The following is a 17,356-nucleotide window of genomic DNA, read 5'->3' on the forward strand; positions in this document are numbered from 1 at the left end:
ATGACACTACGATGTTGCCACTTTTTAATTTCTTCACTTTCTTGACAGACTATACATGTTGCATATTTTGAGAATTAAAACTACCCTGTAACAGTTACTTTGTCTTTGGACTATGGTATAAAGACACCTAAAGAAAGGATTAGGTATGCATATTCAAAACAATTATCTAAAATACACATTTTAATACAGATTGATTGTAAAATAATAACATTAAGTACATTAACACACTATAGTCTGTCAAGAAAGTGAAGAAATTAAAAAGTGGCAACATCGTAGTGTCATCCCTTTCAAATCAATCTACATTCTGACAATGATATACTTTCATTTCCATTCATTTCACAATAATTATGATTTAATAATCATTCCAGCTGTAAAAAGATTTTAAGAATATTTTCCACTTTTTTACTTTTTTCTTGCCAAAAACTAAAAAAATAAATGCCTGTCGATGAGACTATCGCACACGTTTGTTTTTTCACGCACGAACGCGCCGGCTTACATTTGAAACGCACGCGCGAAATTGGTTCCGTACGGAGAAAAACAAACAAGTAATTTATTTTAACAATTAATGCTAAGTAGTCACATACGGTTTTGCTCGATTGAGCCAATAACGTCGAGCAAAACCCGCGGCTTCGGCTTTCGTCCACACATTCAGCATTGCTCGATAGTTTTACTTTAAAATTGATATATTTAATTTTTTAAATAAGTTTTGCGGTCCACACAGTAATTATTACTCGATTTGAGTAAAACTATCGAGCAAAACCGTATGTGAGTACTTAGCATAAGACATTGTTATGTTGGAAAAAAGTAAACTCCAAAAATCTTTTTAGAGTTCGACAAGGCTATTTATGAACGTGGCGAGAAAAGGAACTAACGCTTCTATCATACAATAACGTCATTTTTGACAGTTCTCCTTTACCAGCAGCGCACATTGACTGACATTGACACATTCAATTAAAGCCTTGTCGAACTGTACGGTCCATCTTACTTAAAACTTTGGTGCGGCGAACCACTCAGGTACTATACATGATTGAACTAACATAAACATTATAATATATTAGACATAAATTCAAGTGACTATGGTCCATAAGGAAGTTTATCGTTACAATTTCTACGTCACTTTTTATATACATATTTTTATATTTTATAGATCCATTTTTTATTGGGATGTTTTTATTTTTATGACACTTCTTGAAAAATAAATAAAAAAAATGTTAAAAAAAAATCTGTCAAACAAATTGTGTGAAGATTGGAAGTCCATACCTCAATAATTTTACATCATCGCAACATATCGCAGCTAAAAAAACTAAAATTAACAAACATTCCTTTAAGTTTTCATACATACTTCTCATAGACGATATAATTTTAACATTAAATAACTAATATATCGCACAGTTCTAACCCGACTTAAATATTTTTGTTGTTCCAACACTGGAAATGAACCCACGACTCACAAAGAGCCAAGCTCTAAACCACTAGACTGTAAAGCCAGCAATATTTTAGTTATTCAACGAAAGGTATTTTAATTAATTAGAGAGCTAAATACATTGGATATGCGTATTTTGTAAATACGTTATATATTAATTTAGATAATATTTACTTTCAAATATAAAATTTGGAATGCTGTTTTATCTAAGTAAATTTATTTTTTACAATAAAATTTGTTCTAATCAGTCAAAAACTATCAATGTCTGATAAATTGTTTAGGAATGAACTAAAAAATTATGTCTCAGTCTAAAAACAAAAGTCAATTTTTTTTACTTCCTATGACCTATGAACGGGTCGCGTAGAAAAGAAAATGGCCTAACGCTACTTGTCTCTTTCGTTCTCGCATATTATATCTCGCTCTTTACGCGGACTTGTGGAAACGAGATACCACTTTATTCGTGCGAGTAAAAGAGTTGAGGCAGTTTCTATGTGTTTGGTGACTCGTGTTTATCGGGTAGTTATTTTAAGTTAGTTTAACTGTATTCGATACTGACGTTCGATGAAATCGATGACTATTAACGTTATTATACTTTTTAAAGTACGTACGTTTAACGCGCAATTTTCCATTTGGCTAGTGCCCATTTCACCAATGTAGGCTAAATTCAATTTTATATCATGCTACCTCTCTCGTTTTTCGTAATAATAAAAAAGACAGCATGTTTTTGTAAACAATTGGTGAAATCGGGCTTTAGCTCACCAATACTTGGTCCATCTTTGTAAAGCAAGTATTTAATACTGAACATACCCTTTTGGCTTTTACATTTTTTACGATTTAAATGTTTAAAATGTTTAAAATAAACAATTTAATTAGCATTATGTTACTCTTCGCAGTCGAGCAATGAAAACTAATTTCAAATTATATTTATACAATGACTGACTTACTATTTAAGTTTCCGTGTATGACTAAATATTGACTTCTATTTGCTGTCGGTGATGTTCTTCTGCGCTTTTAACCTCGCGATCTCTTCGCCTAGCGTGTCTATGTTGTCCTGAAAACGATATAATAAGTTATGTTAAATAAGTTATACATCATTACTTTTTAAGGGCATTAACTAATCAAACATTTCTATTGCTGCAACTGGCCGTACACCTGCTTTTTTTTATGAAATAAGGGGGCAAACGAGCAAACGGATCACCTGATGGAACTTCCGTCGCCCATGGACACTCGCAGCATCAGAAGAGCTGCAGGTGCGTTGCCGGCCTTTTAAGAGGGAATAGGGTAATAGAGGGTAGGGAAGGGAATAGGGGAGGGTAGAGAAGGGAATAGAGTAGGGGATTGGGCCTCCGGTAAACTCACTCACTCGGCGAAACACAGCGCAAGCGCTGTTTGACGCCGGTTGTCTGTGAGAACGTGGTATTTCTCCGGTCGAGCCGGCCCATTCGTGCCGAAGCATGGCTCTCCCACGTTTGCTTACATAGTTGCATTTCGTTATTCCGCAAATGTTTGCGGATGTGTGCGAGCTTATGAAGGTTAACTAATGTCGGTAGTGTGTGCGACGTTCGTACGTATACTTAATTTTTGCATGACTGCACGCACTTTGAGCGTGTGCTCACTCATACGTTGAGCAGTGTGCGTGCATTACGTGCATGTACGCAATAATAGGCGTGCGTGTATGTACCAATATGCGTGCGTGTACGTTATTTGCGTGCGTGCACGTACCTTGAGCGTGATGTTCTTGAGCAGCGTGTCCTCGAGCAGCGCCTGCAGTCGGCGGTTCATCTCGAGCGACAGCTCCGGCGTGAGGCCGGCCGGGTCGCCGCCCCACACCGCCGCCATCGCGCCGCCGCCCAACCGCGCCAGCTCTTGCTGCAATAGGACATTTATTTAGCCAAGCAGTCACTAACAATGTAGTTTAAAGTTCTGAAGAAGTAAATAGGTAAACGAAACTTATTTTCGGTGACACAGTGAAAAAACTTTCTATATTTAGACCAGATTTTTGAACGTTATTACAGAACAAACTAAAATGAAGGTTAAAGTCACAGAAAATATTTACCTTGGTAAGTCTCCGTCGTGGCTGCGTGAAACGTAATAGATAACACTTAGTTTTATTATAATTCTCTAATATAATATAATTTATGGGGCGAACTTTTATAAGAGCATAGCAGGGGCAGATACTATAAAATCCTGTATAACTCAGGTTATATGAGGGCCTGTATTCACTTTGAGTAGTGATTAATACAAGAAATTTGTGGTTAGGAGAAATTAAAGGACTTGCACTAAACAGTAGCTGTCCACACGTACTTTTTCCTAATTACTAATCATCTGCACTAATCACTAACAAAGTGAATACAGGCCTTAACGCGTTGACTCCCGCATTTTCATAACCGCGCATTGATCCGTAAACTTACCTGCCAGAGTCCTTATGTCGCGCTAGTGCAGTTCTAGCAAGTTCATCGTCGTCGTTCTGGCAAGTGTTCCGGTTAGGTATACGCAAGTTTTGTTCGAGTTTCAAACCTAATACGGTGCCGGATTTATATATTTTTTTGAGTGTCAGCCACTTTATTTCCGCTGCCCCATGAACGTTATCTGTTACGCCCCCTGGGTGTAGCCTATACGGCCTAATTATAAATCCAGGGCTGACCGTATACCTTGGCGGCATCGGCGTCAGTAGGCGCGAGCGCGGCGGGCGGCAGCGCGGGCAGCAGGCGGCGCAGCAGGCGCGCCTTGCCGCGCAGCTCGGCGGTGAGCGCGCGCGCGTGCTCCTCCAGGAACTCGCAGCGCTCCGCCCGCCGCGCCGCCGCGCGCTGCAGCGACACGATGCGCTCGATCAGCGCCTGACGGTCCGGTGCCACCGCCTACACATTTTTTTAAATCAAGATTCAATATATAAAGTTTAATTTGTAAAAACAGCCGTACCTTTAAAATAAGGTTTCAAGAAACATTTCTAAATAGAAATCTAAGTACCTTAACCTAAAATTATTACCCAAAATGATGTTTGTGAACGAATCTTATATACGTCATTTACATACAAATATTTACCAACAACTTCTACCAAGGTCCATGTCGTTATAATAAATCTATAATACTTACCTACTTTTTATTTGCTACATTCTTCTATGCAATAAATATGTGTCCAAATTACTTTTACAAAATAAACAAATAATAACATATTAATGAAACCTGTGACACTAGCATCTTAATCAAGCTTGGCCGTTTTATCTGAAATCGACATTTTTGATCAACTCTTTAATTCATGCTAAGTATACGTCTACCAGAATCTGATGGCAAATTTTAACGGCAGATTTTCAAAAAATATCCATGATCATTGGATAAATTTAGTAGACCTATAGGCTATAACAAGCAATCAAGTTAGAATATAGACGTCCGTTCAAATGATAAAACAAGTTTTTGTCCTGAATTAATGTCAAGGCAGCAATAACTAGGTAAAGGTTTAAATTTCATTCAAACCTCGACTTGCGGTACATCGCTGGAAGTTCGCTCGCCGTTGGAGGCACCTTCGCCGCTACTGAGAGAGCTTACAGAACCTGAAATATATATACCACATAATTTAATAAATAATTATTAGTTATTACATTATAATAAATATAACTAGAGAAAACTGAATAATAAAACATTGTAACAAAATATGTAAGTAAATAGCTTTGTCCACACTGTGCCTTTTTCTGTTCGTCAAGGGCATGCGTTATAGCGCAGTCAACAGCGAACGTGAGGCATGCCCGTGACGCACGCCCTCTGACCGTATCCAAAACTTCAAAAATTACAATATTGGCGTTGCGTTCCTTGGCGCATTCAATTATTGAATGCGCCAATATGAAAGTTGACGAAAATTATTGAAGATTCATCTTCATCAGTGCACACTGTGGACATAGCTATCCGCACACATAGAGGCGTGCGTATACGCTGGAATGCATCGCAAGTGGCAGCGTATTGTACGCACGAGCACGACATTACCGCTCAATAACAAGAAATCATTTATCTCTACTAGATGACGCCCGCAACTCCGCGCGTTGCGCCAAAAATCGCTTATCGCGCGGGAACCGTACATTTTTCCGGGATGAAAGTATCCGATGTCCTTTTTTACGATTCACGAAAATCGGTCGAGCCGTTTCAGAGGAGTTCGGGGTGCGTGACCCCGTGAGTCATGACACGAGAATTTTATATAATATTAGAAGTATGGATGTGACAGTGTGTTTGTCTGTTACCTCTTCACGGCCAAACTTGGTACAAGGTGACAAATTTGGTATGGAAACACTTTGAGTTCCGGGAAAGGACATAGCATACATTGTATCTCTGAAAAGTATACGGTACCCACGCGATAAATTAATTTTGGCGCAACGGAGCGTCATCTAGTTTATAATATTAGTATGGGGGACGAGTCATAGATTGCGTTTTACGTGAACCTACAGTTGCCACACGAAAGCGTCACCTGTTCTGTTGGAGTCGGCGTCTCGACGCGCTTCAGGGCGCGCTGCAGCTCGCGGTTCATTTGCCGGGTCAGCTAGTACATCTATAGTCACCTGTTCTGTTGGAGTCGGCGTCGGCGGTCGGCGGCAGCTTGGCCTCCAGCTGCTCGACGCGCTTCAGGGCGCGCTGCAGCTCGCGGTTCATTTGCCAGGTCAGCTAGTACATCTATAGTCACCTGTTCTGTTGGAGTCGGCGTCGGCGGTCGGCGGCAGCTTGGCCTCCAGCTGCTCGACGCGCTTCAGGGCGCGCTGCAGCTCGCGGTTCATTTGCCAGGTCAGCTAGTACATCTATAGTCACCTGTTCTGTTGGAGTCGGCGGTCGGCGGCAGCTTGGCCTCCAGCTGCTCGACGCGCTTCAGGGCGCGCTGCAGCTCGCGGTTCATTTGCCAGGTCAGCTAGTACATCTATAGTCACCTGTTCTGTTGGAGTCGGCGTCGGCGGTCGGCGGCAGCTTGGCCTCCAGCTGCTCGACGCGCTTCAGGGCGCGCTGCAGCTCGCGGTTCATTTGCCAGGTCAGCTAGTACATCTATAGTCACCTGTTCTGTTGGAGTCGGCGTCGGCGGTCGGCGGCAGCTTGGCCTCCAGCTGCTCGACGCGCTTCAGGGCGCGCTGCAGCTCGCGGTTCATTTGCCAGGTCAGCTAGTACATCTATAGTCACCTGTTCTGTTGGAGTCGGCGTCGGCGGTCGGCGGCAGCTTGGCCTCCAGCTGCTCGACGCGCTTCAGGGCGCGCTGCAGCTCGCGGTTCATTTGCCGGGTCAGCTAGTACATCTATAGTCACCTGTTCTGTTGGAGTCGGCGTCGGCGGTCGGCGGCAGCTTAGCCTCCAGCTGCTCGACGCGCTTCAGGGCGCGCTGCAGCTCGCGGTTCATTTCCTTCCAATTACAATCATTCATTAACTAAATTATAACTTATATACGTAGACAGGGTGCAATTAAACCTTCTGGCCAAATTTTTTTTAGGGCTTAGGTATCATCAGGAGAACCCATTCAACCAAAAAAATAGGGTGTTAATTTTTTACAAAACACCACAATTAGTGTCCATTAATTATGGTGTTATTAGGAAAACTTTCGGAAGCTATTTCTCAACATTTTAGTACTGAGTGATTACAAAAGAAAAAATACATGTATTTTTATTTTTAACGAGGATCAATACTTATATATCGGGCCGGAAGTTCCGATACTTTGATGACATTGCTGTAAGCATGATTTTGGATCACACACCACTACATGATTTTTGGAGAGCTGAAATCATGCTGAACCTATACAAAGGGGGAGTATTATTTTGTCCAATTATAATAATAATAATTTATTTGCAGACAGAAGTACAAAAGTTGTTAAATTAAGAAAAATGGTTCAGTATTTCTACAACATGCAAAAAATAAGTAAAATTAAATATACAAATCACTTATAAGCAACTCTTTCCCATTATCAAAAGTAATGAAAGCCCAAAATGCAAAGAGAATTTTCTTTTGTATCAAGATTCTGTGAAATCGTTGTAGAAATCCGGCGAAATCTCACAGAAAACCGGCGTGAAACAGCGCTTGCGCTGTGTTTCGCCGAGTGAGTGAGTTTACCGGAGGCCCAATCCCCTACCCTATTTTTTTTCCTACCCTCCCATATTCCCTCCCCTTCCCATCCCTAGCCTCCCCTATTACCCTATTCCTTCTTAAAAGGCCGGCAACGCACCTGCAGCTCTTCTGATGCTGCGAATGTCCATGGGCGACGGAAGTTGTTTTCCATCAGGTGACCCGTTTGTTCGTTTGCACAAACCCGTTATTTCATAAAAAAAAAGAAATTAAATACCCTAATGGCGCTGGCGTGTTTCTTCTTGAGTACGTTGTTCTCTCCCTGCTCCCACTCCAGCTTCTTGTTGGACTCCTGAAGTTCCTCCGTCAGTTCTGCCACCTACATATTGATGATGCAGATTAGTTTAGAACCGTACATTCATCTTTTTTGAGAGACGACCTCTGTGGCTCAGTGGTGAGCGCGTTGGTAGCTCAAGACGGGGGTCGCGGGTTCGAATCCCGCCGACGGAACAAAAAGTTTCCAATGTTCCCGGGTCTGGATGTGTATTAAATATGTGTATGATATAATAAAAATCTTAAATATATGTATAGTATAAAAGTATTAAATATATTTCATCATATCAGTGCTGTTTTGATTGCGGTAGCGAACGGTCGCGCAGCGCTCCGCAACACACGTAGCAAATTATTTATAAAATTAATTAATATTTCGCGAGTCGCGCGGCTCACAGCCGCTGCACCGACACCATGGCGCTCGTATCCAACGAGCTGCTGGCTTTCGTACAACACGTCGTCAACACCACGGACGAAGATGACATCGTGCAGCTGTGCAGGTCCACCTACACCAACGAGGAGATCTGCAAGGGCAGGCTCGTGCTGTACGAAGCGCTCGGGAAGACAGCGCAGATGACGTCCCGGAGGAGAGACGGAAGCGAACGAAGCTTGCAGGACATCATCTCCCTGCTCAAGCAGACTAATCCTGCGGAATTGCCGGTGTTTGTGGCCGAGCAGCTCCACAAACTGCCGGCGGTTTCGACGGACCACGTCGACGTCTCCAGCCTGCTCCAGAAGTTCAACATCATGAGAGCAGAGCTGGACGAGATGCGAGGTAGATTGGATGCCTCGGAATCCACCATCAGTGAGTTACGTAGTGAATTATTACAATTAAAAAGTAATAATTCATTATGTAGGTCACCCGAGCATCCGATCGACTCGATAAATATGCGTCGCGGAGCTCAGCGTGACTCGCCGTTTAGCACGTCAGCGAAATCAAGTGGGTCAGCAACAGCCGCCGCCTTCAGCTCGCCGTCCGCGTCACCGCGCGACGTCGACATGAAATTGAGGCCATCGACTCAAGCAAAAAATTATGCAAGCGTCGCTGCTTGCCCCGCACCGCCCCCGCCGGCAAAGGCGAGGGGTGCAAAGGAGGGCCGCAAGGCTGAAAATCTTCGACTCGACAGGGACCAGAGCAGGAGGTGCGACGACGGAGGGCTTCGTTCTGGTGGAGAGGAGGAAGAAGAGGAAGCCCACCGTCCGCAACCACCGCAGCACCGCACCTTATGTGCCCGAGCTGCGCCTGCGGAGCGAGGTGCCCGCGACGCCGCTCTACGTGTCGCGCCTGCACTGGTCCATGACGGTCGAAGACGTCGTAAACTACATCCGCGAGAAGACCACCTACGCCTTGAGGGTGGAGCGTCTGCACTCTCGCCACAAAGTGAATTTCAGTTCCTTTGTGGTGGGAGTGCTGACTCAAGTTTTATCCATCTTCGAGGTGGAGGAGTTCTGGCCCGCCGGTGTAGTTTACCGGAGGTTCCGGGGGAGGCTCCCGAACGAAGCGCGCATCACGTCGCCGAAAGAGACTTTACGTGATAAAGTGTAGTGTGATTGTGTGTGTGAACTGTGAATGTGCAAATAATATATATTAGGATAAAATTGTTCGGCGTGCATCCATTGCGCGTTATCTGATTGCCATAACACAAGTTTTTACTTAGCATGGGATTAGACGACGTGATGTACGCTACCTAGCTTTTATACTATTGTATATTATTGTATGCTTAATAAAGAATTTGAATTTGAATATTTCCGTTGTCTGGTACCTGTAACACTTAGCACGGGGCCAGACTGACGTGGTGTGAAGCGTCCATAGATATATTTTAGCCCTAACCCGGAATTACAGTCTGGGTTAAAGATTGTGCTACTATCCTTCCTCGTGTTTATGTAAGAAAAGGCTTTACATTTTAACATAGAGTTAATTATTGTAACTCGGATTAAGCGCAAGTAGGCCTTAGCGTGAATAGACCATAGAGTATAGACTATCCGCGCGTAAATAAGCTAATAGGAACATGCAAATTATGAAAATTTTGCTATTAAAATGTTTAAAAAAATATGTCACAACTGCTATCCATTTAGCGTTAAAAACGATCAAAACGCCTCCTATTTTGAGCGTTTTCATCGTTTTAACGCTAAATGGAACGCGGAGCAGGACAGTAGTGACGTCATACAGACTTTAGATCCGTTATGGCGCCAAAATTTAAATTGACAATTTTAAAACCGCGTTTTCTGCAGTAAATTCCAGTGTTTTAATTTTTTAATATACTTGTGGTATATTCTACATGGAGTTCTTTAAAATAAACACAAAAATAAAAATATCGCATCTTCCCTATTCTAGATTATTACGCTTTTAACGCTAAGAAACTATAGTTATATAAATATGAACCAGTATATGCTGACCTTTCTGGCGAGCACTCGGTTCTCCTGCTGCCGTTTCTCCGTGTGCTGGTCGAGGGTCGTCTTTAACCGCGACACCTCGCCCTCCAGTGAAGTGACCTTCTCACGAAGCGACGCGTTGTCTGCAGTCAGCGCTTGCGCCTACGCAAGTTACACTATTATTAAACTACAAAAATAGGTATATGGTGGAGAATAACATGACTAAATTAAAATGTGATTGTTAAGATTTATCATAACAAGACATCCTAGATTATTTTGCGTAGTTAGCGCCCTCTGCGTATTTTTTTTCAAGGTCAAGCTTCACATTCATAAACTACTTTAGTTTGCAGGCTATTTGAATCAGAAACACTCCCATTACCCTTTAACATTATTAAGCCAGCGTTTAAATTTTTGAGTCAACATTTTTCTGGTGGATACCGAAATCAGGAGTTACTGTGTTAGGCCGTTCTTATACTAGCGGTTGGCGAGCGGTTTCGGAGCAGAGCGGGCACGCAGCGAATACGTCGCGACTTGTGAACAAGCCGCAGTTGCGCACCGAGGACGTTGCGGAATCGTGGCGGATACGCAACGTTTTCAACGCGTGTTTACAGCGAGTTTACAAAGCACATAACGCTGCTATCTTGTTGGGCGTCCGCGACGTATTCGCTGCGCGCCCGCTCCTCCTCGAAACCGTTCGCCAACCGCTAGTATGATAAGAGCCTAAAGGCGACCCTTGCCGGTATGACACTTGTGATGACGTCACGCGCCGCCTGCGACGTGACGTACCGTGTGTGTGCAGTCGCGCGCGGCGTTGGCGGCGGCGACGTGCTGCGCGGTGAGCTGCGCGGCGTGCTCCAGTGCTGCCGCCTCGCGCCGCGCACAGGTCTCCGCACGTGCGCTTGCGGCTGCGGCCGCCGCCTCCGCTGCCGCAGCGCGTTCGCTCTCCCTATGACGTCATTACGTCACGTGAATGTTATATCACAAACAGTTTTAAAAAAAAAACTTAAAAAATGTATGCCTAAACGCAGTCGGTGATTTTTGACATCGAAGATAACATAGAGCGTGCGACCGAGCGGGTCGTACGTTATAATATGCTGCTTTCAACATCTGTCAACAAAACTTCCGTTTTTTTTTTTTATCTTTTAAAGTTTTATTAAATTGTACCTGTCTAGTTGCGAAGACAGCGTGTCGGCGAGCGCCGCGCGCGCCCGCAGCGCCGCTAGCTCTGCGGCCTCCTCCTCTAGTCGCAGATTACTTTCTTTTAGCTTTTCCACCTAGAAAGAAAACATTTTATGACGTATATTGTTACTTTACTATAATGACTACACCTAATATACCTTCCTTAACCTTCTCTTCCCTATGTTCAAAGAAGGAGTGAGAGATTATGATATTTGAACAAGTCAATCTAGGACTTAGCTTTTCTTTAAACAGCAAAAGTCCTACTAATATTATAAAGGCGAAAGTTTGTTTGGATGTATGGATGTATAGATGTATGGATGTGTGGATGTGTGGATGTGTGGATGTGTGGATGTGTGGATGTGTGGATGTATGGATGTTTGTTACTTTTTCACGCAAAAAACTACTGAACGGATTTTAATAAAACTTTACAATAATGTTACGGTACATGGTATACGGACACGTGGTGCGCAAGTACATACTCGAACCTTCTAAAAAGGTCCAATGTTTGTTTACGTGCTTACCCTTTATTTGTTAGCGTGTTTGAATTTAGACCTTATGACTGAGTACATAAGGTCTAAATTAAATTCAACTTACTGCACTTATCGCAAGGACGGCAGTTTTATTGTGGCACATGCCCGAGCCTCCTAGAAATTTCCCACGGTTGTTTACTTGTTTACGTGAATCGGGAAATTTCTGGAATTCGTCTCGCCATATAAAAAGAGCCGCAGGCAGGCCCGGCAAGTCAGTTCGGTTCGAGCGATCATCAAGGCGATTTCGGAGTGAACACGAGTGATCAATAGTGAGTGAACCAGTGAAACCTGCGACTTGGCTACGACCTAGGACAGTGATAGTGCTTAGTGATTGGACCTAGTGATTAGTGTTTGGACTTAGTGCTAAGTGTTGTGACCTAGTGTTTAGTGCAGTGTTAATAAAGTCTTCAAGAGAGTCACCAGGTCTTTCTCTCCAAATCCTCGAACCCTAGCACGTAACAATAATATAGCTTATACATCAGAATAACACATACGCCGACTTTTTTACCTACAATTTTAACCGACTTTCAAAATGGAGGAGGTGTTATGTTCGTTTTCTTATGTTTAACGACTACTACGCCGTTTCTTAACCGATTTTCAAAAATTTTCTTTTGGTATGTAGGGTATCATCCCAATTTGGTATTATATTCACAAAAGTGGTGATCTGATGAAGGATCCATAAGTAATCGAGGGAACTCCTCAAAATTTATGGGGAAACATGTGGTGACTTCGGTTTCGTGAGAAGTATTCTAAGCATATGCTACAAACAAGTAAGATTTTGCACCGAGGTACCTGGTATACCGTGGTTCGGAAGGTGCTGAGAGAACTCCTGATTCTTTATAGATACACAAGTTTGGGAGTTTCGGCGTTGTTTTAAGAAGTAAATGAGAAAAAAGTAAGAAACAATCGAAAACGATATTTACCTCTGTATTAGCTAGAGCGAGTGAGTGGACAGCATCGTCCCTCTCTCTCTTGCAGGCGTCGAGCTGCTGCAGCGCGGCCGTCAGCCTCCTCTCGAGGTCGTCTCGTTCGTGCCGACACAGAATCAGCGCTGCCTGGCTCTCCTTTAGATCACTCTCTGTTCACATTCAAAAATATTTTTTGTTAAGAAGTTATTATTAATTTAATCTAAACTCATATGATACTGTCTATTACATCTTCATGCTTGTTTTAAAAGAATAAGATTCGGTTTGAATACTTTCAGTCCAGGAAAAGGACATGGCAAATTTTTTTGGCGAAAAAATGTTTGGTCCCATAAAATAGCGGGCACCATCACGTATACAATTTAAGCAATTCTTTAGCAAGTAGTAAATGAACCATCAAAGATGGGACAACAGACGTCGCGCCTGTTTGTTGTTGTGTTTTTGGCCATTAAAGAGGGTGCACATATTTTGTCAGCACCATACGCGCCTTACGCGGCGAACGCACCACATAATACACGAATTGCGGCGCGTAATGCGCGCGCGCGTTTCACATCATTTCATACAACGAATTCAAATCTGCAGCGCGTTCGTGCTGATAAATGTGTGATCACCATTAAATGAAATAGCATACCTAACTGTTTGGCACGTAATGAGTCTGTGGCGTTGACGGCGGCCGTCTCTCTTGCCGCCTCCAGCTCCGACACCTGCTGTGAAAGCTTCTCCGCCCGCTCCGCACATTCCTGCACAATACAAAGTGTTGATTACAAAACTAAACTGGAAAATTTCATTTCATGTTATGTTTTATTTTTTAAGGCCCAATTTTACCAACGCCTGTTAAAGTTAATGCTTGAATTAGTATCACGTTATCTCTTTCGTTTTTCATATGAATCAAAGAGAAGACATATTTTAACAAGCTGTAAACACTAACAGATGTTGGTGAAATTGGGCCTAAGCATTACAGATGTTTTATTTGTTGAGCATTACAGAAACAAGATAAATACAATAATTTTTGAACGCTGTTGACTCGAAACAGTGTGTAGCGGCACGGAACTGTGTCGCGACCATAAAGTTAATATACCTAGCGGAATAGAGCAACCATAAACCTATAATGCTACAGTATATATTAAGTCTATGAGAGCAACAATCTCGAGCTGTCAAAACGAAATTGGTTTTCATCTGTTTGAAAAATATGTGTACGTATACACTTACACAAGCATGATTGAACATGAATTCTATGAGATTAAATTGTCAACGTGCGGCACGTGCCGACTGGACGTCAAAAAAAGAGTGCTGCTGTCATGTATCACACATCTCTTTTTACCACGCAGTGTTACTGATAGTGACATCTCGCTTGTTCAGGCCTTTGTTTCTCTATTCCGCTAGGTATATTAACTTTATGGTTGTGACGCAGTGCTAAATCACGGCACGGTATGTGTTTCGGTGTAGCAACAGGGCTTGTAACCATGGTACAGTGCGGTCTCGCGTAGAGCTAGTGAGGCACACCACAACTTAACACAAACAGAAGTAAGACATGTATGATGATGATGGAAGTAACCTTGAAAGCGTCCATCTCCATGCGCAGCTTGCTCTGCGTCCACTTGAGCCGGCCCTCCAGCTCGCGGACCTCCTCCCGCACCTTGCCCACCTCGCGCTCGCTGGTTTGTAACTCATGGCACTGGAACAATGTTCAAGATATATTTTTTTAGGTGTTTTGATGAGCAAGATGAAGCCGTGCGGCCCATACGCTTTATTAATATTACAGGGTGCATGGTTTTGTCACTCCTGTGTAGAAGTCAACGTACTTGTGTAAATTCGAAACCAAGTAGAATCAAACCGTGGTAACTAATTAAAAAAACCGGCCAAGTGCTTGTCGGGCCACGCTCAATATAGGGTTCCGTAGTACCGCTAATTTTTTATTGGTCAATGACAGGATATTTATAACGTGTTTTACCTTTACACTCCTAACAACATCATCTCAGTTACGTTCAAAGGAATTTGAACGAAAAGTTCCTTTATACTTCTATGAATGCATTTTTTTTAGTTGATCAACTATTACTCAATAACTTTTTTTTTTGCAACCGTTTAGCTGGTAGAAGGGGACTGAACACTGGACTAACGATTTTTTCCACTTTAAAACTTCATATTTCACAAATGGATCACCAAACCGGAAAATAATCTATGAATACTCGTAATATTTTTAAACAACCTATCTAACAACACCTAACACGGTGGGGAGGGCGCGAAAAAAAAAAACCCCGCTTGATGTGTAGGGTAGGTCCCTGAAAATTTTTTTTTTTAAGATTTTATATACCATTTTGTCGGCAAACCCAGAACCCTAAAAATTGCAGTGGGCAACATACAGATTATGACTGTCAGCTCAAACAGAACAAAGTGTTCAAACCAAAAAGTTAATATACCTAGCGGAATAAAGCAACAATCTTGAGCTGTCAAACGAAACCAAAATTCGTTTTCATCTGTGTCATGCACTTACACAAGCATGATTGAACATGAATTCTATGAGATTAAATTGTCAACGTGTGGCACGTGCCGACTGGACGTCAAAAAAAGAGTGCTGCTGTCATGTATCACACGTCTCTTTTTACCACGCAGTTTTACTGATAGTAACATCTCTCTTGCTCAAGCCTTTGTTTCTCTATTCCGCTAGGTATATTAACTTTATGGTTCAAACAGAACAAACTCTCTCAAATTAAACTAAAATAATACCTTATCGTCGTAAAGCTGACATATGCGCTGCTTCTCCTCTCTCGCTGTTTTCAGCTTTGTGGTCATCAAGTCTCGCTCAGTATATGCTGCTTTCTCCGCCTTAGTAGCAGCCTCTGCCTGCCTCTTAGCTTCAATAGCTTGACACTCCACACTGGCGTATCTCATCACTGCCGCATCCTTCTCTTTCTGTGCTTGCTCAGCTTTTCTGCACATCTAAAAGCATATATTTTTTCTGTTTTATTATGATTATTAAGACAACACTTAAAAGACTAAAATGTAAACCCGTTGATCGTGGAAAAACGAGACACAATAGAATTTCTATTGTGTCTCGGTCACCGGTGACCGTATGCGGCTTGATGAATTAATGTACAATATTAAAAGATAACAATGACAAAATAACAAAATAAATATTTATAGAATTGATACAAGCATTGTTGCTTAACATAGCTATGCTTAAAAATATGTCAATCCTATAATTTCAAAGCATGTTAGCTAAGAGGTATAGATTTATTGGTGGATACCTACCAGGTCCACCTTCACCTCCAGCTCCTTGAACATCTGGTCCTTGGCTTGCAGCTCATCCACCTGCTGTTTCACCTTCTCCCTCAGCGAAGCATTCTCTTTCCTTTGCTCCGACAAAACCTTTTCCAAGGACTCAATTTGCAGTTTGTACAAGTCATTCTTATTCTCAACTGTATCTGGCGGAACCTCATTTAAATTTGGAGCTTGTTCCGAAGTCAAATTTACAGGTTCCACAGATTCTTTCTCCTTTTCGGCTGTGTCCTCAAAAATGTCATTCATAACTTTGCCATTGGGCATTTTTATGTTTTTTACGACCGGTTTAGGGACTCTTTGGCTGTTGGTGTAAGCATTTTTCAGACTGCCGCTAACTGAGGAGAAAATGCCATGGACATTTTTGACTATACTTCCCAAATCCTGGGATAGGATCTCCTTTGGTATTCTACTATATCGAGCATCATATACTTGAGGTTCAGGAATCTTTTGGGTGGAACTAGCTTTTATTTTTTGCTGGGTGAATTGAGATAGAATGTAGTCTTTCTCTAGATCTGTAGTGGAGCTGGTGCTGCTTAAATTATTTTCTATGTTAGATATATTTTCAGCACTTCTACTGTTTAATTTATAATTAAAATTATCAATATCAGCTTGGTCATTTAGGCTAGTTGTGGACGCTGTGAGATTAGTTTCTAACAAAAGCTTTGATTCAACTTCTTCGATTAGTATTTTGTCTGGTACACTTTTATCACTCTCTTCATTTTGACTATCAATAACACTATCAGTGGGCACAGTTTCTATTAGTATGTTTATGTTATCATTGGCTAATTCCTTTTGACCACTACAACTGCTAGGATCGTCTTGTAAGCTTTGAATATCATTTTCGCATGAACTAAGCTTTGTATCGACGGGTAAAGCAGTATTGTTGAGGATATGTAGGGCACTACTGTTTGACTCATCCTCGAGCTCTATGGCACTTTTCGTAATTTTAGTTGGCGATATTTCCGATTCGGACGAGGACTGGTAGTTAGTGGACTGGGAATCGAGAGTTTCAACTCCAGAATCGGAACATATCTCCGACTTTGTCCCGTTCTCTTTCACCTCAGCAACGTCAACACTTTCGATGAGGTTTTGATCACTTTCTACAGACATTATTACTTAGCGAGGTATTTGCTCATGGGATATAACAACCGATACTTTCGGAAAAGCTCTAAAGCCATTAGAATTTGTTTTTAATTGTGAAAATAAACATTTAACATCTGATGGAAATTGAATGAAATTGTATTGACAATGACAGTACACTACGTTTTTATTTGACATTGACAGCTGACAAACATTTTTTTTTTT

The 17,356-nt window shown here is 42.1% G+C and overlaps 1 protein-coding gene across 2 annotated transcripts; it reads right to left on the reverse strand.

Annotated features, from left to right (window-relative positions):
• Window positions 1–1,260: 1,260 nt before the first annotated feature.
• On the reverse strand, window positions 1,261–17,293 carry LOC121725704 (coiled-coil domain-containing protein 186). Of its 2 annotated transcripts, XM_042112764.1 has the most exons (15): window positions 16,022–17,293; window positions 15,497–15,709; window positions 14,328–14,447; window positions 13,404–13,512; window positions 12,773–12,927; window positions 11,305–11,414; window positions 10,927–11,086; window positions 10,165–10,302; window positions 7,715–7,816; window positions 6,691–6,784; window positions 4,895–4,971; window positions 4,075–4,281; window positions 3,480–3,500; window positions 3,146–3,292; window positions 1,261–2,474 (listed from the first exon to the last, which is right to left on the reverse strand). In XM_042112764.1, the coding sequence occupies exons 1-15, from the start codon at window positions 17,159–17,161 to the stop codon at window positions 2,403–2,405; spliced, it is 2,865 nt and encodes a 954-aa protein (XP_041968698.1). In that variant the 5' UTR covers window positions 17,162–17,293; the 3' UTR covers window positions 1,261–2,402. The 2 variants fall into 2 exon arrangements, with proteins under 2 accessions (XP_041968698.1, XP_041968699.1); XM_042112765.1 differs by lacking the exon at window positions 3,480–3,500.
• Between the last annotated feature and the right edge of the window lie 63 nt (window positions 17,294–17,356).

This window comes from Aricia agestis, chromosome 3, assembly GCF_905147365.1.
Source record: "Aricia agestis chromosome 3, ilAriAges1.1, whole genome shotgun sequence".
NCBI lineage: Eukaryota > Metazoa > Arthropoda > Insecta > Lepidoptera > Lycaenidae > Aricia > Aricia agestis.

What these genes read in the sequence shown, in the direction of transcription:
- LOC121725704 (XM_042112764.1), bottom strand. Translation starts at nt 17,161, where the DNA reads ATGTCTGTAGAAAGTGATCAAAACCTCATCGAAAGTGTTGACGTTGCT. An exon ending in GCGATGTACCGCAAGTCGAG is followed by an intron (nt 4,282 to 4,894) that starts GTTTGAATGAAA and finishes AAAAATGTGTAG; the next exon opens with GCGGTGGCACCGGACCGTCA. An exon ending in CACGACGGAGACTTACCAAG is followed by an intron (nt 3,293 to 3,479) that starts GTAAATATTTTC and finishes GTCCTATTGCAG; the next exon opens with CAAGAGCTGGCGCGGTTGGG.